Source organism: Lethenteron reissneri, chromosome 27, assembly GCF_015708825.2.
Source record: "Lethenteron reissneri isolate LAM-NWPU_2019-01 chromosome 27, ASM1570882v1, whole genome shotgun sequence".
In the NCBI taxonomy this organism is placed as follows: domain Eukaryota; kingdom Metazoa; phylum Chordata; class Hyperoartia; order Petromyzontiformes; family Petromyzontidae; genus Lethenteron; species Lethenteron reissneri.
In genome coordinates this window covers 14,827,333-14,855,212 of record NC_083805.1, presented here as the reverse complement: position 1 = coordinate 14,855,212, position 27,880 = coordinate 14,827,333, and the positions used below count along the sequence as shown (strand labels likewise).

Here is a 27,880-nt window from a genome sequence, read left to right as displayed (position 1 = left end):
GCCATCCCATGCTCACGAGCGCAAGAATGCAGCACAAACATTCACACGGCAAGAAAGCAACCCTTACCATCACACAAGTTCCATTTTCCGCCAGGCACCTTTATTTCTAATATAATTTCTGCCTACTTACAATATAATATAATGATCACGCGGAAGATTAATAAATTATAAGTGGCATGCGTTCCATTGACAAAAAGTGTGCATGAGGGAGGTTTCGTACAAGTCGGTCGCGTGCGTGAAATTTGCCGACGCGATGCGCGGGAACGTCCGTCGAGAGCCAAGTGGAACGAGAGCTGCCTTCGTTACGCTTAGCTGGCGTCAAGGCGTAAGCCAGGGGGTGTCAAACACGAATTGGATTCAAGCGCACCTCCCGCGGGCCACACAGCTGGGCCTATGAAAATTAATAGCATAATTATACGGTATTTATTTACTGCTTTCAAGCGTGGGAAAAGGGGAGTTGATGTATGTTATTGGCAGCAGGGCCACGCCAAATCCCCCCGTTTCAATGTCTGGTTTGAATTCGGGTTGAATTTAGGTTGAATGATTAAAAATATATGTATATATGGATAAGTCATACAAATTTTAACACGTGGCAGCCTGGAGGAAGGGGCTTGGGGGACCATGTGTGGCCCGCGTTTAACACCCCCTGGCGTGAATTAAACACATGGTTAAAACGAGTTGCTACGAAATGACCGACTCGGGGAAATAATAAAAACGAGTGCTCAATACACCAAAAAGCTAGGGTTGTCACGATATCACTTTCACGAAACGATCGAAATTTTTGCAACTATAACGATTATCGGTTTCCTATTACTCTGAAAATTGTATTTCTCATTGTTACTGTTTAGCGTTCTTGTGCTTTGCTGTACCTCCGGTCCGAATAAAGATTCCTTATGAAGTTCTTGAGCTGCAGCTTGCTCAACATAAGCCCTGCCCATACGCTTTTGAATCATTGTAAGTTTAAAAATAAAATGCTTAAAACTGTAAAGTTATGCAAAACATTAAGAATGAAATTACGTAGGGAAAGTATAACACTGCGCTGTCAATTACTCTACAAAAGTTTTGCAAGCAACTAATTTCATGGGTAACAGCTTTAGATTTTTTAAGCATTTAATGATTCTTTCGTATTGTCAGAAATGTTTTTCTTTAAAATATAATTTCATGGGATAAACCAGCAAATCACGATGTCGTACAACCCCAGTAGAATGACGTCAACCAGGGTAACCCTGTACAACAACAAGCCGCCCTAGTGTCACCGTGGTTAGAGCACTTGCCTTTCAACGGCGAGACTGGTCCTTGCCATGACAATATGGAATTACCACCACTTGGCTCAGGACCGTCAATCCAAGTGAAGGCCGCCCAACATGCGATTGAGCAAATGGGCACCGAATTTCGACGGAGATTTGTTCAAATAATCCACGACACATGTTCAGTAGGCTTTCGCAGTACATTATATAAAACAATGCAAAATTCAGGTCAAGTATCGGACACATAAATTACAATGCAGCAACGACAACGCACGTTTGGGTTATTCGACAGGCACACACAGCACATATATTTTTTGTTATGCCACTCCAAGTGCTTACATTCCTTAGTCAAGACATTGTCAACCAAATTACGGGTATTTTAAACTAGGATAAACTCTCATAATGCACTGCAGGAATAAAACATAACAGCACCAAGATAGAAATCCATGATCTTTTGGCAGAAAGGGCACTATAACCTCCCCACACCCCCATACGGGTGTGTTTGTGCATCTGGTCATGGTGTTGGCCGTACTACACCCCTCCTCCTGTGCTGCTCCGGCCTTAACAGGGCACACGCACATAGACACCAATAACAATTAAAAACACACAACAGCTGTCATTCACCACCAAGTGGTGAAGTCACCGCAGGACTTGTGCCAGGTTAGGTTCACTTTGTGGAAGGCCCAGGCTTACTGAAATGGCTGACCAATACATACAAAGATACCGACGTACGGTCAAAGATCTCCCCATACAAGTGCTGCTTTGGGAGCACCTATTAAAGCTGTCACGGAGCACAATAAGTTGGTGTAGCCAGTACTATGCCTGGCCGTCTTTGTCTCCTAGGGGAAGTCCAGGAGCAGTTCAGCTTCCATTCGCCAATGATGGTGGTTGTAGCCGGGAATCAAACTCAATAGCACAGTAGTTGGTGCACTGTGCTACGATCGTGGCAAACCGGCGTTCAATTACCAGGCATGATACGCATCAATTGCACGTGATATCTGACCCTCTGTGAGCCTTCTATAGATCAACCGAGCCTTAAACGGGTACAACCCACATTGTGCTAAGATCAGGAACGGGAAGACAAAGGCGGGCAGCAATAGTTCTGGCTACCCCACTACCTCGTGTGCACTGAAGGCCTTCTTAGTAGGGGCTCGCAAGCAACACTTTTGCCACGATGATCCAAGGGATTACACGCGTTCACACATAACTGCAGGGGAGTGGTGGTGGAGAGGTTTGTCCTCGGAACCCAAAAACTTGGGTTCAATTTGTGGACATTTGCACCAGTAGCATATAAATATGGCTTGGCTTTCTCCTAGGTAGACTCGGCCTGAAATTAGAATGTGGTGTCTCGTTGCTCAACGAACCCCACTGGGAAGACAAATGGGGCCATGCGTGCATGGTGTGTGGTGCCCCCCCCCATCCCCCTTTATGTACCGCACATCTCCACGCTCGAACGAGCATCAGACTTAAGCTGGCAGTGGAAATTCCACATTCACATGACAGCGGTTAACTGTAGTAATAGGTTTTTACCCTTTTATCTGGCAGAAAAACTGACACCTTTATACAAGGGATCATGTTTGCATTAACCACAACACTTGCGGTCAAAATGCAAACAAAAAGACAACTCTGAAAATGTATGCACTGTCCTTGAAATTGTTTGGTCCACACCCGAGACAGCTTTTCTTAGAGCCTAGTCTCACATGGTGTTGTTGGACCAGATGACGCCAAAAGGCGCACAACTGAAAAGCGGTTAACTGCTCTGCGAGCAAACGACTGTTGGCTTCCCACAAAGCACGACTCATTTTTATCACTCGTACACAAGAGGACGACTGATGATAGGCCGAATCGTTTAGCGACCGGGATCCGAGGTTGCGGAGCGCCGAGCATGGTACCACCAAGCTGTCGGTTTCTGTGAATGGAGCGATCAAATATCACGAACGGGGGGGGGGGATCTCAAATGATTGTGAGCACAATAGGATCTCAAGTTACACATGTGCTCCCCCCTTCAGAAGGTGCAATTGTATTCTATCGTACAGCAACATGATCGGGAGACAAGTGCCTATATGTTGAAGTTGGGCAGGAGACGGTAACCTCGCGGTGGCGTGACCCGTCACCTGTTTTTGTTTCACAGTAAAAACACAAATGAACCACAATACCTTGCTGATATCGTCAATGAGCATAAAGCATTACGCAAAACTCCGGTCATCCTCACAGCAGCGGCTTTTGGCTAGCCATCGAACAAAGATGGTCACTGCATCGCGCACTTTCAGATGCAATTCTGCGGCCGTCTGGAACGCTCTTTCCTTCCTATATTAGGAAGCCACTGGAGCTATGCACTTTTAAATATAGATTGAAAACTCGTTTCTTTAGAACTACTTTTTGTGTTTAGTTTGTTGTCCTTCCCCCCGCACCTCCTATTAGCATGGTTGGCTACGTACGGTGCGAAATAACTTCAACATAAGTACATACAACTGACACCGTCATCTGGGTGACATGGACGTCGTGAATTGGAATCTAGATATGCTCAAAAGGTGCAATTATCAGGCACAAAAAAACTCGGGAACAATGAATCGATGTCCAGCGTTACAATTCGGAAACAAAACACTTTGATAAAAAAAAATTCAGGCAAAAACACCTAAAATGTTGCAATTTAAATGAAAGTAAAAAATCGATGCCTCTGAAATGTCGCTGTGAAACTAGAAATCACTATTCTAGATTTGAAGTTTTCGTGACTGCAAGGATCCATACTCTTTGGTTCTTTCGGTAAAGTCACGTAGGTGAAAAAAATAAAAAATAAGAATAATTTTGTTATTTCTATTTTTTTATTCTTTTTCAATTTTTTTCACCTACATGACTTTACCGAAAGAACCAATGAGTATATATCACTAACATATAGATAAACTTTGTTAGTATAGCTTGTGATGCAATGAACATTGTCTATAACCTTAGAGAAACACAACTGTGCTGCAGGGAAATAGGTAAAAGTGCGGGTGTGGTCTGTGATGTGAGTGGTGATAAATAAAACGAGATGATTTCAACTCAAGCAAACGCTCATCAACTTAACCCAACATCGCATACTCTTGCACGTTTAAGAAACTACCCAAAATGTGCAAGCAACCCGATGCCCTGTAAGCACACAGCACTGACCGTAACGTTGCACCTTTATCCTATTCCAGGAAGGAACTTCAACAAACAAAAACAAGCAGGTGCGATGTAGCAGCTCAACAGCTAGGCCAGCACCATTGGTGGAGGAACCTATTAGTTCCTGGGGGCTGAACTGCAACTTCAAATTACAAAGATAAAGCTCCCCCGTATAGCCTTCAACAAACTGATGGGGCGAGTGCTGTTAGCGGAGCACCGATAAAGGTCGGCACGGCACATGATGTGATGGGGTTGGTGGCCAAAAGCACACGCGGCCGCCTTTCTCTCCCCAGTGGTGATGTTTACACACCACACCATGTACTCATTTTAAGGTCGTGTCAACCTAAGCAAGGCCTAGAAGCGGTTCAAACATTAGCCACTGTTATTGATCTTGAGCGTGAGTCCAACTCGGGTTGCCGGGGTCATGGCGCATTTCCGTAATCACTGCCGCACCGCCCTCCCTCACCCACCACTGCAAGGACCTCTTGCATTCGTAGGGGGGACGTGAGCGCACTAGAATTAAAAACACAGCGTTGGCAAGTCAAAAGCATTCCCATCTCGTGCGACGCTTGCAGCGACCTTTGAAGCTAATTAGCGGGTTGTTTATAAAAGGCAGTTCCCATGTGGCCCCGGGCTGCATGAAGTAAAGTCATGTGCCTGATACAGCCCGCGGGCCACATATTTCATTCTTTAGCCCTGATCTACGTTGTGCTTCAATGGCCGTTCAACATTAGTTCAGCAGTAGCCGGGCGATAGTGGCTACGCACGTGGCCTGTAATCCAACACTGTGGAGGCAGCGAGGGTTGGTGGATCGCACACAGATGTTGGGAACCTCTCTACCCATAGGCGTCGAGGTGCAATACCCTGGCTCGCCAGGAGAAGTAAAGGTACAGCGAAAATGTGGACTCCCACCTGTTCTGTCTTAGTGTTGCCGCCTTGCACGCGTGGGTTGTTTCCCCGTTGCTCCGGTTTCCTCCCACATGTAACTGCGCATTGTTTGGCCAATAACATCTTAATATGTAGAGGACCGCAGAGGTTGGCTGCCTTCCCCGTGGTTCCTCCTCGAATCCCTGAGTCATCCACTCTCTACGAGAGCGAGCGAATAATGGGCGCATTACAAGCTCCCGTTATTATATTATTCACCAGTGAGAGAAGATATTGTCTTGTGTGAAATTGCAACTTTCAGTCAAAAGTCCATTTCGCAGTTTAGGTATAAAGTTTTACTTACCCAGGAAAGACTTGGGTGAGTCTCAAGATTATTCCTCTTCTGCAGAGTGATGCATGAAGATGTTTGGCTAATTCTGTTTGACTTTGTGTGGGAGGAAACTGCAGAACTATGCATACAAGGGGGTAACACTCAAAGTCTCCGCACCGACCGATTCAAGAATCTGCCGCTGTACTGCCATCTCCTAGCCACCGCACAGCCCGAGCTTATGATACCAACTTTGTATTGCAAGGTACGTCTCCCATCCAGGTATCAAGCAGGCTCCACTGTGCTTAAGATCCTGATATCAGACGAGGTTAGGCATATTCATGGCGATTTAGTAGTCATAGGCAAATCAGTGAGAGCGCCACGCTTGCCCGAGACCAGGGGTCGGCAATTTGCAGCTCCAGAGCCGCATGCGGCTCTTTAAAGGACCGCTTTGTGACGTTGTTTATTAAGGACCACCGTCTAATATTCACATGCATTGCGGCTCTTGAAATAGTTTTTTTTACCGAATTCGAACAAAAATAGCTCTTCTCTAAATGTGGTAGCCGACCCCTGCCCTAGACTCATTTGTGCACAATAGCTGCACCGCATAGCTGCACAGTGAAGCATCCGTGGCAGCCTCAATGCTAATCCGCAGCCACACTGCTCGAGTCCCCGCACTTCCACTCACAAGCAGACAGCCCCGTGGACCCCGGTTACAATACACGACGCCGTGGGTGCACGCTTGCGAGCCGCCCCAAATAAACGGAACCCAACACAAGGAAGGGGAATCTGAAACCTGTAATTGTGATACGTTGCCCTGTAGCCAGGAGCCCGTGTGCCACAGGTGAATTACCAGTGGTTGTGTTTTTGCAGACGCAGAGTTAAAATGCCACATTGCCATGCTTTGTAAAAAATAAATTCGGAATAAAAATAAAACGGCACCCAATTAACCTCTTGGCAGGTTGCGTTTTCCTTTAATAGGCTGAATGTGTCCACACAGCCTAGTTTTTACAGGTAGCAGCAACCTTCCATGTCTGGCAATGCCCTAAACAAGGCCGTTCGATTCGTACAAGCACACGAGGCGTGCGTGCCAACAGCTTAAACGGTCGCTCAGTACATTACCGATTGCACCATCACTTTCTCAGTATATTACTGAGCAAGTGATGGTGTAATCGGTAGGATTGCACCATCACTTTCTCAGTATATTACTGAGCAAGTGATGGTGTAATCGGTAGGATTGCACCATCAGGTCCGTTTCTAAAGCGCAGCATCATAAGCCTGGCTGCTGGCCATGGCTGCTGATGGAATGATACGTGAGGAAGTATTATGGCTGTAGGGTCAGACAGAGAAAGGCGTTGGGAGCGCAAGGCTCCCTGTCAACGCACGGCAAAGCGACTATTAAAGGAATTTGCATGAAAAGTCAAGCATTCATGACTCGGATGAAAGTCATTCAAAGGCCTTTGCTACTACATTAAGTATTTTCTTAAATACAATGTTACCGATGCGATTCGTTACAAAATATTTTAGCAGTATAATTTTAAATATGCATTTGTCTTGCAAATTAACTCTTTACATGTATTTTTTGTTATTTCCACTCTAATTTACTGCGTCTGCTGAATGCGCGTCCGGTTAGAGCACATGACTCGCAATCGTGAAGAGTTGCAAATTCAAATCCCGGTCATGGTTCAGTCAATTTTGCCCATCATCCCTTGGGGCTTGTAAAATGAATACCACTTTGTGGGAAGCGCAAAGACAAAGATCACCCATATAGCCTGAACAGACTGTTGGGGCAAATGCTGTTAGCGAGCACCTATGAAGGCCAGCACAGCACACAAGGGGGTGGGTGGCAGGCACCACACCCGGCCGCCTTTGTCTCCCGAGTGGATACATTTACACACCGCGCCAGGTACTCATTTGAGACTGCGTCGACCTAGGGAAGGCCCAGGACCGGTTCAGACAATCGTCACTGGTGTTGACCATGAGCGAGAATGAAACTCGAGTTCGCCGGTTTGCAGTGCAGCGCGCTAACCGTTCCACAGTGGTCAGCACACGCAGACACTGGTCCCCACCATAGGTGTGTGTGGGATTTCCTCTGCTGGCACAGGGTAGCAGCCGCCAGCACAAAGCGTCCTGTCCGAGGCTTATTTTATTAAGGACCACCATGTAGTATTCACATTTCATTGCAGCTCTTGAAAAAGTTGAGGTTTTGCCCCAAATTCGAGCAAAAATCGCTATTTAAGAGGGATCAGTGGTGAATCTCACCAGACGCAAGTGGTGAAAGGTCAAAGGTGAAACGAACACTTGGGAAATGGTGTACGGTTTGAGCAACAACGCATCACCCTGTCAGTGGCTGTACGACAAAACCATCACAAAAACCATCGCCGACTGGCCACATTACAACGCTACAGGCAGTGTGGTATCTATCGCACAGAGCTGATAATCAGCTACGCAACGACTGCGTAGGTTTTCACGGTTGTGCCGTACAGGCCTCCAAACCTGTAAACACGACAGAGAGCTTCCAGCTGTATTGAACGATCCCCTATGCACGCATACACACACCCCCACGTACAGCTTTATCCGTGTTTACGATCACCGTCACACGCGTGCTCGCATTATAAATGGATTTTCCACGACAGAGAAATGCGAGCCGTTAAATTGCGGAGGTTGCACGAGCGCTCAGGCGAACGGGTGAACGGATCTGCCGGCTTCAGAGCGGCGCAGCAGCCGCCGCCATTGGGCATTGTGGGAAATGAGCGCTCGCTGCTGCGCGACACTGGACTCCGTCTGCAAACTCCACGCTCTAGGCAGCGTGCAGAGTGTGCACTTCTGCTTGTGTGCAAATCTCCTCCGTCTTAACGTTAGTCGACCTTGTGGACAAACAGGTCCCTGCCATATGAATGTGGAAATTCCACTACTGGCTCAGGGGGTACTAGCAGTAAGAGATATGAGTGCCATTACATTTCTTGCTTTTCAGCAGGTGAACTATTTAACTTTATTTGTCTGGCTAATGACAGGCATGTTAGCCTTGGCGATCCACTTGTGTCCACAACTGTAATCTCCATGTTTGTCAAATGATGGGAATATTGCCATTGTGTTTTGTTCCCCTGGAAGAAGTAGAACTAAAACAACCCACTAATAACAGGCGGTTTCCATTTGTACACGAAGTGTCAAGAGTCAAATTGTCTCCCCGCTCTAACAAGCAATGGGGCTGCACTCATTTAGTGATGACCATCATTGACCCTTTAGTGCAAATTCCATGGCAGACCCAGGTATATCCACAAGACAACCACAATTCACTTCATTTGTTTGAATCTAGCGCAGTGATTATGAACGATGTAGATCCCTCCTAGCAAACGGAATATGAACTCTCAACCTTTTGAGTCAAATTAACTAATTAAAGCATCATCCATCATGATTCAAATAAAACTGTGAACCATTAACCATAATCTTTAATTATTTTCAGGAGGATCTGCCTCCATTGGATTTTTATTTTAAGATGTTTTCAGCCGTTTAATGAGTGTTTACATGTGAGAGAAAACCAAACCACCCGGAGAAAGCTCTGTGTGTGTGGTGATCAGCGGTGTGTGTGTGTGTGGTGACCTCTATGTGTTTGTGTCGTGATACCTGCGAGGGGAAGGGCAACGCTCTATCCCCCGTACAAATGTGAACAGATGGAGATTTAGTCCACACTTTGCTGTACCGCGTTCTCCTGGCGAGCCACAGTATGGTTCCACCTCGACACCCATGGGAAGGGGGTTTCACAAAATCTGTGTGGTGATCCACCGACCCTGGCTGCTGCCTCCACAGTGCTGGATTACAGGCAGCCACGTGCATAGCCACCACCACCCAGTTAAATACCGGGAGCCACCACAGTGCCCTTACAAGGGCACCGCATTGGCGAGATGTTAACTGCCTCACCTAGTATACAGGGGGTCTTGGGTTTGATCCCGACCATGATGCCTGCATATTTGGAATTTGCATGTTCTCCCCGTAGTTACATGGATTTTTCTCCGGGTCCTCCGGTTTTTCCCTCCACATTTGTAAACATGCGTTTAAGAGTAATTGGCCGCTATAAATGTCCACGTGATAAGCCGCTTCGTTGGGCTATCATTTGTGATAGCCAGGTCTTACCTGGTAAAATAAAAAACATAGTTTTAGTTTCGTTTGACTAAATGAAATTGAATTGTACTCATGTACATATGTTGAAGTTATTTCATTATGAATCACAGTTTAATTTGCATCTGGAATATATCCTTCTTTAATAAAGCGCAGGTTATTTGCTCCTGCAATGTTTAAGCAGGCAGCAGAAATGTCACATTTCTATAAAGATCTCTTCATAAAGAATTGTTTTTGCGGCTAATTCGCGACAATGCAGGTGTGTTGTCTTACACCGCCCCTTCCTTCACGAAATCTTCAGGCGAGGCAAACCTGAGCGTCAACTCCTGAGTCTTCGGGGTGCGAGGGAGTTACCGCGATGGAGTTGATGAAATGCTGTGAGAAGAAGCGTCAGTCACGGCGTTTATGCCTGCCCTCTCCGTGCTGGTGGGTCCACCGGAATGCTCCAGTAGCTGATGCTGTGCCGTCGATAGTTCTCCGAAAGCAGCACCGTGGCGAAAATACGCAAGGATACTTCAGAATCTGTCAAAGCAGAACGGGAAGAGTTGTGGCGTTAAGACAATGAGCTCGGCGGAGAGTTACATGCGCATGGATCCCGTAAACGCGTTGGAAGTACCAGAAGATGTATTTATACTGGAGGAATTCGATGAGCTATAAAGCTCTTCTTCACAGATGTCCAGTAGGGGGCGGGTCAGGACATTACAACAACAACTAAAAATACAAAGACACTATAAGAGTCCAAAGTATGGGAAAAGTAAACAAATCACTTTAAAAAAATACAAATAAAACGAATCTATTTTTATCTTACCAGATCAAGCCCACTGAGCTATTAACTTATTTTTCAGAAGTGGCCTGGCCACAAGTTATAGCTCAACAATGTCGCTTGTCATGTGGAAATAATCGAAACAATCTAAATGCATGTTTTGAAATGTGGAGGAAAAAACTCCGGAGAAAAAAATCCACGCGCCTCCTGCATACCAGGCGAGCACAATAACATCACAACACCGGGTCCCCCCTTAAATAAATAAAAGTAGATAAGTTCAAACCAGCTGTGCCTTCCCTAGCACCAACAGACACCGAACAGTGTAATGAAGTATGGTCAAACCAACCCCATTAATCATATGTGATCGGGAGGGCTTAATTCAGTAGTGGTTTAATATAGGACTGTAAATGATCATTAACGCGTTGTATGTATGTATGTATGCTGCACTTTTTTTCCGACCATACGTAGCCAACCTTGCTAACTGGAGATGGGGGGGAAGGTACCTGACAGCGACGCCGACAGCAGCAGCCACTCCTGAAGCCACTGCCTGCACGCCTGGATCCCCAGGGTGTACGGGTTGAGGCCCCTAACGTAGCAGGCCTGATACACACGCGGGGGGCGGGGATGGGTGGGGGGTTAGAGGGGGGAGACGTACCAACGCGGCATGAGACCACCGCGCACTCTGTGGGCACGGCGTGTCACACGTGCGACGTGGTGGCAGCCGCAGTTTGCTATGCATTCCCAACGTACAGCACCGCTGCACTGCATCACTCGCGGCACGTCGCACCCACAGCACATCACATCCAATCGTGACGTATTGCACGAGCCATGTCCGTCACACCAAACTTACACCTCGCAATTTTTACAACACGACTTGTCCTGTTTGCAATACAAACTGTGTCAACGCAATAAACTATGCACACACCACACACCGCAGAAACGATCTCCACTTACCACGTGTACAGCTCTGAGCCAACTTGTGGTGAGGTCGCGATGTGTGGTGTGGACAACTTTGTAGTGGTACAGTCAATTAGCCACGCCCAGCCAACTGCAAACACCGTCTACCGCATGCGAGCGCTGGCTGGCGCGGTCTAGAGTGGTGTGCGACCCCACGGGTTCACGAGCAATGTCGCCGGGAGGGAAGCCGTGCAGTCCCCGCCACTCCTTGCTCGGCTGCAGCGAGAGCGGCCAACTCCTCCTCCTACACCTCCTCCTCGTCACCTATGCTCTCACCTTCCTGACCTCGTCGTCCGTCAGCTGCTGCGGCCCCATCCGAAGGAGTGCGCGGTCCAGGTGGCCGATTTCCGTGGCATGAGAGAGAAGGCGGCGGCGGAGCCACGGCGCCGGCACGCGCGCGGTGAGCGCCATGACGCGGCTCAGGGTCCTCTAAACCCGGCACGGTGAGCACACACACACACAGAGCTAATCACTAGACACACACACAGAGCTAATCACTAGACACACACACAGAGCTAATCACTAGACACACACACAGCTGGTCACTACACACACACACAGCCAGTCACTACACACACACAGCCAGTCACTGCACACACACACAGCCAGTCACTGCACACACACACACACAGCCAGTCACTACACACACAGCCAGTCACTACACACACACACACAACCAGTCAGTCACTACACACACACACACAGCCGGTCACTACACACACACACAGTCACTACACACACACACACAGCTGGTCACTACACACACACAGCCAGTCACTACACACACACACACAGCCAGTCAGTCACTACACACACACACACAGCCGGTCACTACACACACAGCCAGTCACTACACACACACACACAGCCAGTCACTACACACACACACAGCCAGTCAGTCACTACACACACACACACAGCCGGTCACTACACACACACACAGTCACTACACACACACACACAGCTGGTCACTACACACACACACACAGCCAGTCACTACACACACACACAGCCAGTCAGTCACTAACACACACACACAGCCGGTCACTACACACACACACACACAGTCACTACACACACACACACACAGAAAATCACTAGACACACACACAGAGCCAATCACTACACACACACAGCTGTTCACTACACACACACACAACCGGTCACTACACACACACAAACACAGCCGGTCGCTACACACACACACACAGCTGTTCACTACACACACACACAACCGGTCACTACACACACACAAACACAGCCGGTGGCTACACACACACATACACAGTAGCTTACCAGCTGATTTGCCTTTAAACTCCAAATGTCTAGGGGAGGCTCAGAGAAGAGGGCCTGCACCGACCGGAGTTCGTTCACGCTGGGCTGCCCGTTGGTCTGCACCTGCAGAGCAAGAGCACAGCCGAGTCAATTAACGTGAAGGAACAGTTCGCTGCGAGACCAAAACAAGGTAGACAAACCTCGCATGTGAGCGGATTCGGAACCGCTCCCCAACGTCCGCTTTGGTCCTCAGAAGTATTTTAATCCGTCGACAACGTTCCACTTCGAGCCGCACGACGAAGGTGACGTCATGAGGCACGATAAGTTAAAGGTTGATTTAGTCAACAATGTGAGAACTCACGGGAGCAAAGTGGTCTCTTTTGCAAGAGTGACCTGGGTCAATAAATTAGAAAAACAAAATAATGAAATAAAGTACAGCAACAAATTACAGTCGACCTAGGGAAGGCCCAGGACATGTTCAGATAATCGCCACCGATGTCAGCCGTGACTGGGAATCGAATTTGGGTTGCCGAGTTTGTAGTTCAGAAGCTCAAAAAGCTGTGCTACCGCAACAACAACAAAACAAAGATCCCCCATATAGCTTAAACAAACTGTTGGGGCAAGTGCTGTAAGTAAACAACTATGACGACCGGCAATGACACACGAAGGTGTAGGTGACCAGCACCACACCCAATCAACCGCCTTTGTCTCCCCAGTGCTGAGGTTTACACATGGCACAATGCACCATTTACTATTACATTTTTAACGATTTACTATTTTTATATTAACCAGGTTAATCCCACTGATCTATAAATCTCTTTTTCAGAAGCAACCTGGCCACAAATGATAGCTCAACGAAGTGGCTTATCACGTGGAAATTTATAGCAGCCAAACAGTCTAAACTGCATGTTGATTTTAAATGTGGAGGGAAAAAACCGAAGGACCCGGAGAGAAATCAACGCAACCACGGGGCGAGAGACTTGTAAACTTCAAATATATAGCAGGCGTCAGGGTCGAGATCGAACCCACGACCTCCTGTATACCAGGCGAGGTAGTTAACATCTCACCACAGTGGCGAGTCAATCTAGAGAAAGCCCAGGACTGGATGAAATATTCGGCAATATGTTTGGTCACGAGCGGTCATCGAACGTAGGTCGCTCGGCTCGTAGCAGAGTGCGCTAACCGATATGCTAGCGCGCACGCGCACACACAAACATGTAACGCGGTAATGTGGCTAGATGATGCCGCACCATGTGACGACGTCCCAACGTGCGTCTGACGCGTGTGCGCACCTTGTGGCAGATCTCGAGCAGCGTCCTCTGCTTGTAGGTGTCGGGCAGCTCCTGGGCCTGGGTGAGCAGTAACGGGATGACGTGCGCGTACGAAGCAGCACGGAGGCCGTGGTAAACCTGCAGGAACTCCCGCTCCTGCTGCTCGCTCCAGAACTGGCGGATCAGGAACTGCCTCGGGTAGATGTACCTGCGAAGCACGCGGCACGGCTCACGAGTTACTGGTGGGGATGCCCAATGACGGAAGCATTGAGCCTCAAGGCCGGGAGGGCATCACGAGCAGGAATGACGGTAAAAAAAAAGCTACCAAGTCGGCCCATCAAGGCAGTGGCGCAGCGTGGTTGGGACAGGCCCCACTGCAATGAAGGAAATGCTGCTCCCTGTTTAATTCGTAGCCCGGCGTCTGGGCCCCTCTGGCAAGTGGGCCCCAATTTCACTCGATAGCTATGCCACTGCATCAAGGCAGCCTTCACTCTGCTAGCGGCCCAAGGTTACACCCACGTGTTCACGCTCTAACACACCTTCGAACGCGACGATGCTCACTCTGGCAGCGTCTGGCATGCCGTCACATTTAAAAACACATAAGAAGACCTTTTTGTTGCCAGTCTTGCCCGTCAAATTCGCGTATGTGACGTCACGACAACAGTTTTCACGTGATTCTCTCGATCGACGAGGAACTAGGAGATTCCCAAGGTGACGCAGTGCTCCGAAAAAGGTTGCACAGCCCTGGTTTTAACAATGCTCATGGGCTACATTGATCTGAGAGACCAAACTGCTACTTGCAAAGGAAACCCTTTTTTTTTCAATTCGGTGATTAAAGCAAGGCCTCTAACAAGTTAATTTACGACAACGCAAGATGTTACAAGAGCCCATGATGAAATCGCCGAGGAATGCATCATAACATGGAAGCTAAACCGGGCTGAGCCTGGACAGTGTTTGAAATGGGTGATCACCATGCACGTAACAGGTGCTGCTGCCAAGATAAATTATTGGTGGAGGGCAGTGCAGGAAAATTCACTGTTGTACTGTACCATGGTCCAATGTCTATGCTCCCTGTCTTCACCAACTCGTACTGACCAGCGTGGCGAATTATGATTTTAAAAAACCCAGAAAGCTTTTCGGGCGGCCCTCATCCGACAGTGGATTGACAAAAGGGCTGTTTGTGTACATGATGTTAAAGAGCGGGGTGTCGTCGCACGGGAACTCACATGAGCGCAAACACCGCGTAATTGGCGAACGGAGGAATGGACAGCAGCACGAGAGGAATCGCCTTGATGATGTCCCTGCGGAACTGTCAGACGGTGACACAGAGGAGACACAAAACATGCCCGTGTTGAGGATTCGGTCTATTACACTGATCGCTTTGTCTCATCCATACTGTGTTCAACCGCCGTAAACTGCAGGTCAAAACACTTTTCTTTAAGCATCTTTCATTACACTGCCCCACTTTGGCATGACCCCACATTGTTAGAACATTGCTCAGTTTCAGTGCTATTTGTTGCTGGTTGCTTGGCGCTGCGGGGCCTTTGGGCCTGTGCTTAGCTACCGTGAGTAGATGGGCGGGACACCGCAACACTGCAGGGCTTGTATCTCAATGCCTTGCAGCGCGAGGCATTTAGGTCACCACCGAGTGCTGCTGATCGGAGTCAATGGCGACCAGCGGTGGCTGAAAAAAGGTATGACGCCACGCCAGACAGGATGGTGCAGGTTGGTATAAACATTTGTAAATGAGCTTGCATTTTTCCTGGTGTGTGCCTGAGTATTTTCTGTCATGTGTGAGTTTTATCAAGGTACTCTACTTTCTGGGCGATGGTGGCTATGCACATGGCCTGTGATCCAGGAGGCATTGAGGGCTGGTAGATCGCAGACAGATGTTGTGAAACTCCCTTTATGTGGGCGTCGAGGTGCCATACACTGGCTCGCCTAAAGGTGGCGGTACAGAAAGTAGACTAATCGCCACCTGTTTCCATCTGCACGGGGATAGTGTTGCTCCCTCGTGTAAAGCGTGGGGTTTTCTCCGGGTGCGCTAGGATAGGCTGAAAACATCTTACAATAAAAACCCAATGTTAAAAAAGAGTTCTACAACTCTGTGTGGCTTTCCTAGATAAGGACGAATAAATAAAACAATGTATTCTGACATCGAAACACACACTTGTTAAAAATATAGCCGATGCGTAACTGTAATCAAGTGCTTTGGTGGTGGGAGTTAGTGGATCACACAGAGATTGATGTCGGGTTCAGACAATTGGGCTTGCCGAGGCAGTACAGCAAGTAGGATACTGACCTATCAGTACCTATCTTTCAGTGGCATTGTTCCTCACAGTACTTTATCATGGAATATATGGTGGCTCTATATATTATGGAGCAGTAAAGTGTTGGTTATTGAATATAGGTTTGCCCCCCCATCCATAAATAGTATGGAGAGCACGCATGTCAGCTGGGTCTCCTCAGCTGTCTCTTTAAATAGATTTTGTGATTTGAGACTATTGTTCCAAACACCTGCTTGCCAGGACATATATTCGACCTTGAAGCACAGCAACAATTGTACACGATCTCTATCCATACATTCTTGAATTCAAAAGTAGCGATCCTCATGCTCTGCCTTTGTACCCGCGGGTTTTTTCTAGGTACTGGGATGCAGAAGCCTGAGTCTTGGGACTGAGGCTCTTCCAGATGAAGAACTACACTGTTCTGTTATTGTTGTACAATTATTTGTTCCATACCTCTCTGAGTTTGTCCATATCTCTGTAGGTGAGGTTTTCATAACCAAATCCTTGGGAAATCAACTTCCTCTTGATTAAAAACACTTCTTTTGCATCCACCATCAGCAAACGGAAACCTTGAATGATTTCAACCAGAACAAAACATAAGCAGACAACACTTAGAACAAATTCGAGGTGCCAGAAAAAGTTAGGTACATGTGTTAGTAATATTCTTTGGGTATTTCGGTAAAGTCACGTAGACAAATTCAAAGAAAATAACTAAAATAACTAAAAACTACGACATTTCGATCACAACACAAGCGATCGTCATTAGGAGGAAAAAAGAGAAGAGGAAAGTTGCCGAGGCAGACTGTTTTAAAGGTTTAAAATGGGTGTAGCCCAAGGGTCATAAACGAAGTGGGCGGGGCTAGTGATGTTAATGTGAGAGATTAGCATGTTAATGGAAGATCACAGAGCAGCAACATCGAGCTCGGCGAGCGAGGTGGCTGTGTTAGTGTTGGAAATTGTACTTGTTAATGTAAAATCAGAGAGCCGAAAATAACAACTAACATCGGAAGGTGGTAGGATGGGAACATCACAGCAGGTTATGACTTAAATTTATTGATAATGTCTTTCCAATGATTTCTCAGTTTATACCCATCTTCTCGATTGAAATTGTGTCTGTGTCTGTATATGTGGATGGCTTCATGAACAACTCTTTGTTGATAGCCAGTGGGTTTGCAAAGTACCTTCGTCTTAGAGAAATCATTTTCGTGTGAGCCCACCGCATTAAAACAATGATCAGCCACGGCCGAGGTATTGGTCCTACCGTGTTTCAGATCTGCCTTGTGTTCATGGACACGGTCCGAGACATGTCGCTTAGTTTCCCCAATGTAACCACTGCTGCAGACACAGCTTAGTTTGTAGACGCCGGGGAATCACATGTTAGGGATCACATCTTTCACAGATGGGATCAGATCACAAATTTTATGTACTGTGTTAAATCGAACCTGGATCTTGTGTTTGCTCATGATTTTGGAGATATTTTTGGTGACCCCTGCTATGTATGGAAATGTGATGGTTTTGATTGGGTCCTCAGATGGTTCTTTCCCAACGGTTGAGGTGATAGCTTTATGGATTGTGTAGTCTGAATATCCATTCATCTTGAAAGCTTGGTGTACGTATTCCAGTTCACTGGCTAGGTGATGACGGTCAGCAATACATCGAGCTCGATGGTGTCGAGTTTTGATGAGGGAATTCTTCTGGGATGGATGGTGGTGGGAGTCAGGTTTTAGATATGCATCCGTATAGGTGGCTTTCCTGTAGACAGTGTCCCATTGAGCCATCTGGTCTCCTTTCGATTAAAACATCCAAGAATGGTAGCTTGCCATCATTTTCCACCTCCATGGCGAATTTGATGGCTGGGTGTATGGAATTGATGTGGTTGAGGAATTGGTTCAGAGCTGGTCGGCCATGTGGCCAGATGACGTGTCATCTACGTACCTCTTCCACAAGGACGGACGTAGAGTAGATGCCTGGATGGCATCTGTCTCAAAATTTTCCATGAAAACATTGGCTGCAACTGGATAAGGGATAACCCATTGGGGTACCTTCAGCTTGTTTGTAGAATGTTCCATTCCAGGTGAAGTAAGTGTTGGTGAAGCAATGTCTCACCAGGGCCGGTACATCAGCATTGTTCTTGTTGGACGAATTCTTCAATGATCGCGACGGTGTCAAGCACAGCAACTTAGGTAAACAAAGAGACCACATCGGAACTAACGAGCAAATCACCTGGAGATAGTGAGATGTCCTTAATTAACGATAAGTACAGCTGAGGTGGTCTTACCAGTGAATGGTTGTAAGGTCTCAAGACAGAAATCGGGCCAGTTTGTAGGTGGGTGAGTCAATGGTGGAGACGATAGGACGAAGGGATGTACCCTCTTTATGGATTTTTGGTAAGCCATAAAAATCTGGGTGGTCTAGCAGCAGAGGGTTTTAAGGAGAACCGCTTGGTTGGTTCGATTAAAGATGTCGAATCGGTGATGATGTTGGTTTTCATAACGAGGCTGTTGGTGGGATCTCTTAAAAAATGTGTATAGCTACCATCATTAAGTAGGTCCTGAATTTTATTGTATGTGGTTTTTATATTCTTGGTTCTTTCGGTAAAGTCACATAGAAGAAAAATAATACAAATTAAACAATTAAATATGCGGTTTTGTCCATGATTAGTTAGTAATCTCTGTGTTTTGGTCTGATAAGGAAATAAAAAGTGAAGGGAGGTAACCAAGCTGGATATGGGGTGGCAAGGGTATTTCATAAACGTGGAGCAGCAGCGCAGAAATCCTTTTCCTTTAGTTTTATCAAATGGTAGATATAAAAAATTATGCGATGGCACTTACCTCTCATGAAGGTGGAATAGAGTTTGTAGAAGTTGGGGAAATTGCGGAGCAGGAAATCCTCATATCTGGTGTTCGCTTTCTTGGTCTTGGACATGACGGCACTGGCGAGGTCCTTGTCAGCTGATGTGATGCTCCTCGAAGGCACCGAGAAGCCCGGTCTGCTTAAACATCAACATAATTGTAAATTAATCTGGAGCTGGGAAGACTGGTTCATTCAGTCAATTAACCGAGTAAAAATTTACTCATTTTTTTCGTGAATTATTTGGACACTTTTTTTAAATAGTGGGCTTCCCTGCATTGAAAGCAGGGAAATCCCTACAAGCCAAGACCAGAGTGACGTGGCTGACGATGTCACAAAGCCCTGCCCATCACCTCCTTGTCCAGCAGAACACGTGGGAGCAGAGATTTGTTTTCTCAGACTACTTTCAAGTTGTCTGATTAGTCGAGTAATCGAACTGATAATTGGCCATTGATTACTTGAATTACAGGAGAGTCCAGCTCTAAACAAGTCACACGATGAGACACAATCTCCAGATGCAATCCAACATCTGCCCAGGTGTGATGGAGATGGTTGCCACCTGACCTACTTGTGCAGTAATCCACCACTCAAGCCAATACATTTAAACGCAGTTCCATCCGTAGTTGACACCTTGGGGTTGCAAGCCTAGCATCCGCACACACCTGCACACCGGCACCTTGGGAGGTGGGGTTCTTGGATCACCCCGAGATCAATTACGTAAGAAGCCCAACCGACTGGGCCGTAAGGTGGCAAGCAGATGGCGGTACAGCAAGTAGGATGCTGATCTACGTGTATTGATTGTTGTTTGTGCGTCGTTCCCCAGTACGCGCGTAGGATTTCTTGGGTTACTCAGAGTTGCCCTTCCTCGCTATTTAAAGAGTCCAGGTCAGCGAGGGCGCCTGTTGATGACAGCACAACAAGTAGGTTGATGACCTGATTACCTTTACGACCGTTTTAGTTTGAGACCTTTTTATTTGAGTATCAAAAGGGCTGCCGTGCAGTGACAACTGTACACGATCTATATCCAGTACACATTTCGCTCTGAGATCCACCGACAGCACAATGGCTCAACTGTACGCGGTATAGGGTGCACAAACAATAGACATTGCATTCTGACTTTAAACTTTCGCGACTGCAGGAATTCATATTATTGGTTCTTTCGGGAAAGTGACGTAGATAGAAAAAGTTATAATAAAATTTTTTATTTGAAAATAATAAAAGCAAAAAACCCACGACGTTTCGATCGCAACACAAACGGTCTTCATCAGGCGGAGAAAGAAGAGAGGGGCAAGCCTCCAAATGCGACTGCTAACAAGGGCTTTCAAAGTGGGCAAAGCTGATTTTAAGCTTTCGTGACTACAGGAATCCATTCTCTTTGGTTCTTTCGGTAAAGTCACGTGGGTAGAAAAAGAATAGAACACGACGTTTCGATCGCGACACAAGCAATCGTCATCAGGTGGGACAACCACAGGCGCAGTTTGTTGTTGCTGTGGTTGTGAGCAAAGGGGCCCTCCATAAATGACGTCACGCACCTGGGGGGGGGGGCAGACATTTGTGACGATGTGACGATGGGGGGGGGGGGGGGGTTGAGAAATGTGACGTCACATAAAATGCGCAACTTTAGATATAGACTTAATCAAATATAAATAAATATCTACTTAATTAAAGACTTTTTAATAAATGTTTTCTCCTACAGCATCAGAGTGCAGCGCCACATTAAATACGCACTACAATGACAATAGTTTAAAGCGATTTGAAGCATGTTTCATTTTTTGGAGGGAGGGGGGGCAGAGCTTTGTGACGTCATATTTGAGGGGGGGGGTCTGACTTTTTGTGACGCAGTGTGACGACGGGAGGGGGGGTCAAAAATCGTCCAAAATCGCGTGACGTCATTTATGGACGGCCCCATAGCCAATTAATAAAGTTGACACGTGAACAAGCATCCCAGTGTATTCTTCAGGACCACTGGCTGGTCTGTCGGAGGGCGATCCACAATCCAGAGTGTACAACACACATCTTCATCACGCAAACTTTGATTGAAAAATCTATTATGAATCGTATTGGTCTTGAAATGCCACGTGTTAAATAATAATGTACTTTATGTCGTACAAGTAAAGCGAGTGCGTTAGACAATGGGGGGAGGGGGCAGAGACAGGGGGGGGGGAGATGGGGGGGCTGAAAGGCGACGGGGAGGGAGTTTCGCAACATTCGTGTGACCCACCAACCCTCGCTGCTACCTTCACAGCGCTGGATTACAGGCAGCCACGTGTGTGTGTGTGTGCGATTTGTACCGTACACACCACCACACACACACACACGTGGTGTACACACCACGTGTGTGTGTGTGGTGATTACCATACACACGTGTGTGTGGTGTGTGTGTGTACCGTACACACTGTACACACACACACATGTGTGTGTGGTGTGTGTGTGTGGTGTGTGTACCGTACACACTGTACACATACACATGTGTGTGTGGTGTGTGTGTGGTATGTGTGTGTACCGTACACACTGCATACTGCACACACGTGTGTGTGTGGTGTGTGTACCGTACACACTGTACACATACACATGTGTGTGTGGTGTGTGTGTGGTATGTGTGTGTACCGTACACACTGCATACTGCACACACGTGTGTGTGTGGTGTGTGTACCGTACACACTGTACACATACACATGTGTGTGTGGTGTGTGTGTGGTATGTGTGTGTACCGTACACACTGCATACTGCACACACGTGTGTGTGTGGTGTGTGTGTACCGTACACACTGCACACACACCACACGTGTGTACGTGTGTAGTGTGTGTGCGTACACACACACACTACACACGCGCGCGCACGTGGACGTCTCCAATGGCACATTGAACTCGTGGTCACCGCGCGTCGCCTCGCACGGAACCCCTCCTCGAGGCGGTTGTCGCTGCCCCGAGGGAGTCGGGGGGGGGGGGAGGGACACAGCCAGGTACCTGGGCAGACGAGGGCAGCGCGACCCGGGCGAGGAGACGAGGAGGAGAGGGAGGAGACGGCGGGGAGAGCAGCGGCAGCAGCAGCAGCCGCCGCGGCGCAGCGCGGAGCGGGCGGCGTGCGCCGCCATCGCCTTCCCGGGGGTCGCTTCCGTGTGGGCGATGACGTCACGACGCGCGTGGCCAGACAAAGGCGCAGCCCTGCAATTGCTCGCTCGGGTGTCCGCTGCCCCCCCCACCCGCCGTGCCGCCCCACCCACCCACCGTGCCCCCCCCCCCACCCACCGTGCCCCCCCCCACCCACCCACCCGCCGTGCCCCCCCCACCCACCCACCCGCCGTGCCCCCCCCCACCCACCCGCCGTGCCCCCCCCACCCACCCGCCGTGCCCCCCCCACCCACCCGCCGTGCCCCCCCCCCACCCACCGTGCCCCCACCCAACCCACCGTGCCCCACCCCCATGCCCCCGCCATGCCCCACAACCCATGCCCCCCTTCATGCCCCCCCCATGCCCCACCCCCATGCCCCACCCCCATGCCCCCCTTCATGCCCCCCCCCATGCCCCACCCCCATGCCTTACCCCCATCCCCCACACCCCCATGCCCCCCCCACCATGCCCCCCTTCATGCCCCCCCCCATGCCCCACCCCCATGCCCCCCCCCACCATGCCCCCCCTCATGCCCCCCCCCCCATGCCCCATGCCCCACCCCCATGCCCCACCCCCATGCCCCACCCCCATGCCCCACCCCCATGCCCCCCCTCATGCCCCCCCCATGCTCCACCCCCCACCCCCATGCCCCACCCCCATGCCCCCCCCCCACCATGCCCCCCCTCATGCCCCACCCCCATGCCCCACCCCCATGCCCCCGCCATGCCCCACCCCATACCCCCCATGCCCCACAACCCATGCCCCCCTTCATGCCCTCCCCATGCCCCCCCCCCACGTCCCACCCCCATGCCCCCGCCATGCTCCCCCCCCCATACCCCCTCATGCCCTAAAACCCATGCCCCCACGGCTATGCGGTTCATGGGGGGTTAATTCGCCAAAGTTAATTGTTCATTGCATCGCAATATATATTAACAAGGTTTATATGTACATTGTATATGTTATAGCGGGAAGTACCCGGCGTTGCCCGGGCGAAAATATATTTCAAAACTTCTCTTAAAAACCTTACATATACATACACAGATACTAAGCTATTGTGAAAGCCCGGTGGGCCGTTTGTCTATTTCTCCACCAACAAAATTATAAGAGGCTTGCACAAGTCCAAAAAGATATAGAAAGTGGGGGGTAAATAGTTGATCTAAAAGGTTTCCGAAAATTGTCGACCCCCCCCCCCCCTCAAAACATACATTTACCCCCGCGTATGTATATATACCTACACACCCTACATACAACAGAGTAAGTAGTACATATTGACTTTGTAGTTGTATCTACTGACTGTACAGTAGTATCTACTGAGCCAGTAGTAGCTACTGACTGTTTAGTAGTATTTACTGACAGCAGTAACGAATGACCGTAGTAGTAGTAGTAGTATTTACTGGCCCTACAGTAGTATTTACCGACTCTAAAGTAGAATTTTATATCTACGTGACTTTACCGAAAGAACCAAAGGGTATGGATTCCTGCAGTCACGAAAGCTTCAAATCAAGATATCCACTACTAACTTTATAGTAGTATCTGCTGACTATAGTAGTATCCACTGACTATAGTAGTAACTACTAACTCTATAGCAGTATCTACTGACTCTAGTAACTACTGACTGTAGTAGTATCTACTAACTCTATATAGCAGTATCTAGCAACTCAATAGCAGTATCTACTATCACTACGGCAGTGCATACCGACTCTGGTGGTACCTGCTTTAACTTCAGCAGTGCATACCGACTGTGATGGTTCCTGCTATCACTACAGCAGTGCCTACTGACTGTGGTGGTACTTGCTATCACTACAGCAGTGCATACTGACTGTGGTGGCACCTGCTATGACTACAGCAGTGCATACCAAATTTGCTGGTACCTGCTTTAACTACAGCATTGCATACCGACTGTGATGGTTCCTGCTATCACTACAGCAGTGCATACCGCTTGTGGTGGTACCTGCTATGATTAGAGCGTTGCATACCGACTGTGGTGGATTCTGCTATCACTACAGCAGTGCATACCAACTTTGAAACACAGATTGACAAAAAATGTTGCCCTTATTGAGACGGCTGTACACCGTAAGGACCTGAAAACTAAATGTCCCTGTACAAGTGTAATGGTTCGATCGAGGCGCACACACTCGTGTGGAGGCAACACTTTATTTAACACAACTGCAACACAACTGCAACACACCCTACGCATAAGGTAGTGACCACCGTCCTACTCCCGATCATTGCACGGCCGGACAGTTGTTGGCTGTCTTGGTTGATGCCATCGGTGCAACGCGGTCAGGGTTGTGTCTAGGCCGGGCTGTACGGCAATGTGCTTGAGAGAGGAGGCGATCCTGTGAGTGTGGACGGCCGGAGTGGTGTAATGGAATAAAAGAAAAGGTGCCTCCTGCAACTACCTCGTCTCCGACTGTGTGCTACACACACACACCGAGGAGGACACTAATAGGGCGGTTGTCTTCTTGAATAATACAGTAGAACCTCGGAGATCGAACGCACCAGAAGTCGAACAAATCGGTGTTCGAACGATATTTCGGAACATTTTTTGCCCCGGAAACCGAACGAAATTCGGAGGTCAAACGGGCAATCGCGACTTGAAAGAATCTGTACGGCTGAGATGCGTATGGCCAACGTGCATGACGCTTGCACAGACAAAGGTTTTACCACCTCCTCCGCACCACCTTCCACTGAAGCCACCAACTCTCCTTACTACAGGTAAAGTGAAGCTGAATGTTCATTTATTTAATTTATTCCATTTATTTATTAATTTATTCCATTTATTTACTGTGTTTCTTTTCGATTTAAAGCTTTCGTGACTGCAGGGATTCATCTTCTTGGTTCTTTCGGTAAAGTCACGTAGAAGGGAAGTAATAGTTCCCTTCTACGTGACTTTACCGAAAGAACCAAGAAGATGTGTTTCTTTTTTTAATGATTTTATGCATGTAGTTACTGTAAACTTCGTGTAAAAATGCTTTATAATGAGAGATTACTTCTGTCTGGAACCAATTAATGTCATTTACATTAATTCATATGGGGGAATTGAATTCGGTGTTTGAACAAATCGGTGTTCGAATGGCATTCTGGAACGACTTAAGTTCGATCTCCGGGGTACCACTGTATAAGAATTTAAATGTATAAAGCGCCCTTATATAATTGTTCTCAGGGCACTCTGCATGAAAAGGTGGAAGTGAGAAAGATGTTTGAAAATAACTAAAGAGAAATTCCATTTTTAACAGATATGTTTTAGTCAAGATTTGTAGTGTCTTAGAAGTCCTGACCTCGAAGGGAAAGGAGTTCCAGAGTTTAGGTGCCACAATTGCAAAGGCACCGTCACCCCAAGTGTGTAGCCGAGACCATGGTACAGTGAGCAATGCGTAATCTGAGGATCTTAAGGATCTTGTTGGAATATACGTGGATGAAGGTCATGAATGTAGGGAGGAGCAAGTCAATTTAAGGCCATGAATACCAGTGTAATGAGCGACTTCTGCGACACGTCGTGTAGAGGGTACTCTACTTTATTCTACGTATGGGCACAGCACAGGCCAACGTTATCGGCTTCCTCTCCATGCACATACTTAGATATTAATGTTCTACAGACTACACACACGGTTGATCACACGGCAGGTTCTGCCCGTCCGCTCCCAGTCTCGCCGCTGGCTGACGGCGTGCCGGGGAGGGCGGTGGAACTGCACAGAAGATCTGCACCGTGGCCGAACGACGGAGAAAGATGACGGCGAGCAGCAACGCATTCCGGACCCAAGACTCCACACACCGACCACGAGTCCTCCTCCGCGTCCGCTTATATTGCCGCAGTCGCGGCTAGGCTCCGCCTCCGGCCACGCCCTCTCGTGGAACTTTCTATCTGGTTCTCGGAGTTTCTCGGCCGGCCCCGCCCTTCACCTTTGGCTCAGATACCTCTCCCTTTGGAGATTGGATAATGTTTATAATGGTGCCTGTACCCGTGCTTCCCTTTTCCAACCAGTAGATGTCACTATCTCATTACACCAGCAAGATAATCTTAAAACCAATACGGGTACGGGCAGGGAGTCAGTGATAAGGACAGGAGCACAGGTGTGATGTGATCCTTAGCTAACTACTGTAGCCTGTTTAGGAGCTTGCTCGGGGTTCCAAAAAGCAGGGCATTACAGTAGTCAGTGGATCAGTCCTTCAGTGTGCAGTGTTAAAGATGTGATGGAGCCGGGATGTGTTTCTCAGGTGGAAAAAAGGTTCTTACGGTTCTGTTGACATGGGGCTAAAAGGATAAAGTTTGATCTAGAAGGACACCAAAATTGTTGACCTCATGTGTTTGATCGAATTTACAACCATCAATAACCAAGTTAAAAGGGATTTATTTGGATACCTGATGGAGCAAACCGATTAAAATAAAAAATAAAAACTTGTGTTTTATCATTAATTTTAAGCAAGCTTTGAGACATCCAGGCTTTGACATGAGAAATTGACTGTGCTAAAAATGAACCTGTAGATGCACCATCAAATCCCACCTGTAGGTAGATCTGAGCATCATCTGCGTAACTGTGATAGCTGAGCCCTTGGTGTGGTAATAAAGAGCCAAGTGGGGCCAAATAGACAGAGAACATGATGGGGCCTAATACTGATCCCTGAGAGACACCGTGATGAACTAAGTTGTGGATGTATAGTTGCCCATCGTCAATAAGAATGGAACAAATCGTCAAGACAATGTGTTTCGGCCACTGCGTTAAGATAACTGATCGGTATAAAACATTTTTACCCGTGGAATACCATGGGAAGGGGAGTAGACTCGTATGTACGTTGAACTTCTTTGGCACCGTACGTAGCCAACCGTGCTAATCGGAGGTGCGGGAAGGACAACAAACTAAACACAAAAAGCAATTGTAAAGAAATGCGTTTTAAATCTAGATTTTAAATTGCATAGCTCGTGACTTTCTAATCAGAAGAGAGGTCCAGACGGCCGCAAAAGCAAGTCAAGGAGGTAATGTATGGAAACAGAAATTGGAACGAGAAGGGGAAGAGAGAAGAGAAAGGTGGGAAATAGGAGAAAAGAGATGGAAAAGGGACAGAGAAAATGTATAAGTATAACCCGTAAAAACTAAGTTTTTCATTATAAATCCTTTATATGCGTGGCAGCGAACTTAATATAAAGGATTTAAAAAATATATTCGCCTGTGGAGGACGCAGGGATCGATCCCGCGACCTTTGGCATGGGAAGCGAGGGCACTACCAACTGCGCTACTCCGCCACGGCCTGTGGATGGGTTACGCTCTGGGCTCTTATACTGTGACGTTCAGCCAATATATGTAAAATATTTTTTTTTTGCCTAAAAAGTGTAAAATTTTGGGAATTTTTTTTCACGAACATTAATTGTCTGGCACAACGAGTCTGTGTGGAAAATGTCAGCTCGATTGGATCACGGGAAGTGGGTTCAAAAACGACCGAAAGATTTGCACGGTCGTAAGCAAGCAAGCACGCAAGCAAGCAAGCACGCAAGCAAGCAAGCAAGCATGCGAACTTAATATAAAGGATTTAATAAAAGGGGTCAGAAGAGATGAGGTTAACGGGGAAGAGGCTCCATATGAGCCTCAACGCTGCTGCACGGAGTCGCGTCTGATTTTCAAGGAGAGTGTCCACACACAAGTGACGTGATTTAGGGAGGTTTTAGCTGATTGA

At 47.8% G+C, this 27,880-nt stretch overlaps 1 protein-coding gene across 1 annotated transcript; it reads right to left on the bottom strand.

Moving 5' to 3' along the window:
- Positions 1-78: 78 nt before the first annotated feature.
- On the bottom strand, positions 79-22,205 carry LETMD1 (LETM1 domain containing 1). Its single transcript, XM_061561556.1, has 9 exons — positions 22,067-22,205; positions 19,082-19,239; positions 16,704-16,819; positions 15,189-15,271; positions 13,984-14,170; positions 12,713-12,814; positions 11,693-11,845; positions 10,963-11,059; positions 79-10,218 (listed from the first exon to the last, which is right to left on the bottom strand). Exons 1-9 carry the CDS (start codon positions 22,192-22,194, stop codon positions 10,100-10,102), a joined length of 1,143 nt encoding a protein of 380 aa, XP_061417540.1. The 5' UTR covers positions 22,195-22,205; the 3' UTR covers positions 79-10,099.
- Between the last annotated feature and the right edge of the window lie 5,675 nt (positions 22,206-27,880).

Bases quoted from the DNA above. Each gene is read 5' to 3' on its own strand.
- LETMD1 (XM_061561556.1), bottom strand. From the start codon at position 22,194: ATGGCGGCGCACGCCGCCCGCTCCGCGCTGCGCCGCGGCGGCTGCTGC. The intron at 12,815-13,983 runs GTGCGCACACGC...CTTGCTCTGCAG, and splicing joins TGCTCGAGATCTGCCACAAG to GTGCAGACCAACGGGCAGCC. The intron at 10,219-10,962 runs GTACCTTCCCCC...CTGCTTTGACAG, and splicing joins GCTGTCGGCGTCGCTGTCAG to ATTCTGAAGTATCCTTGCGT.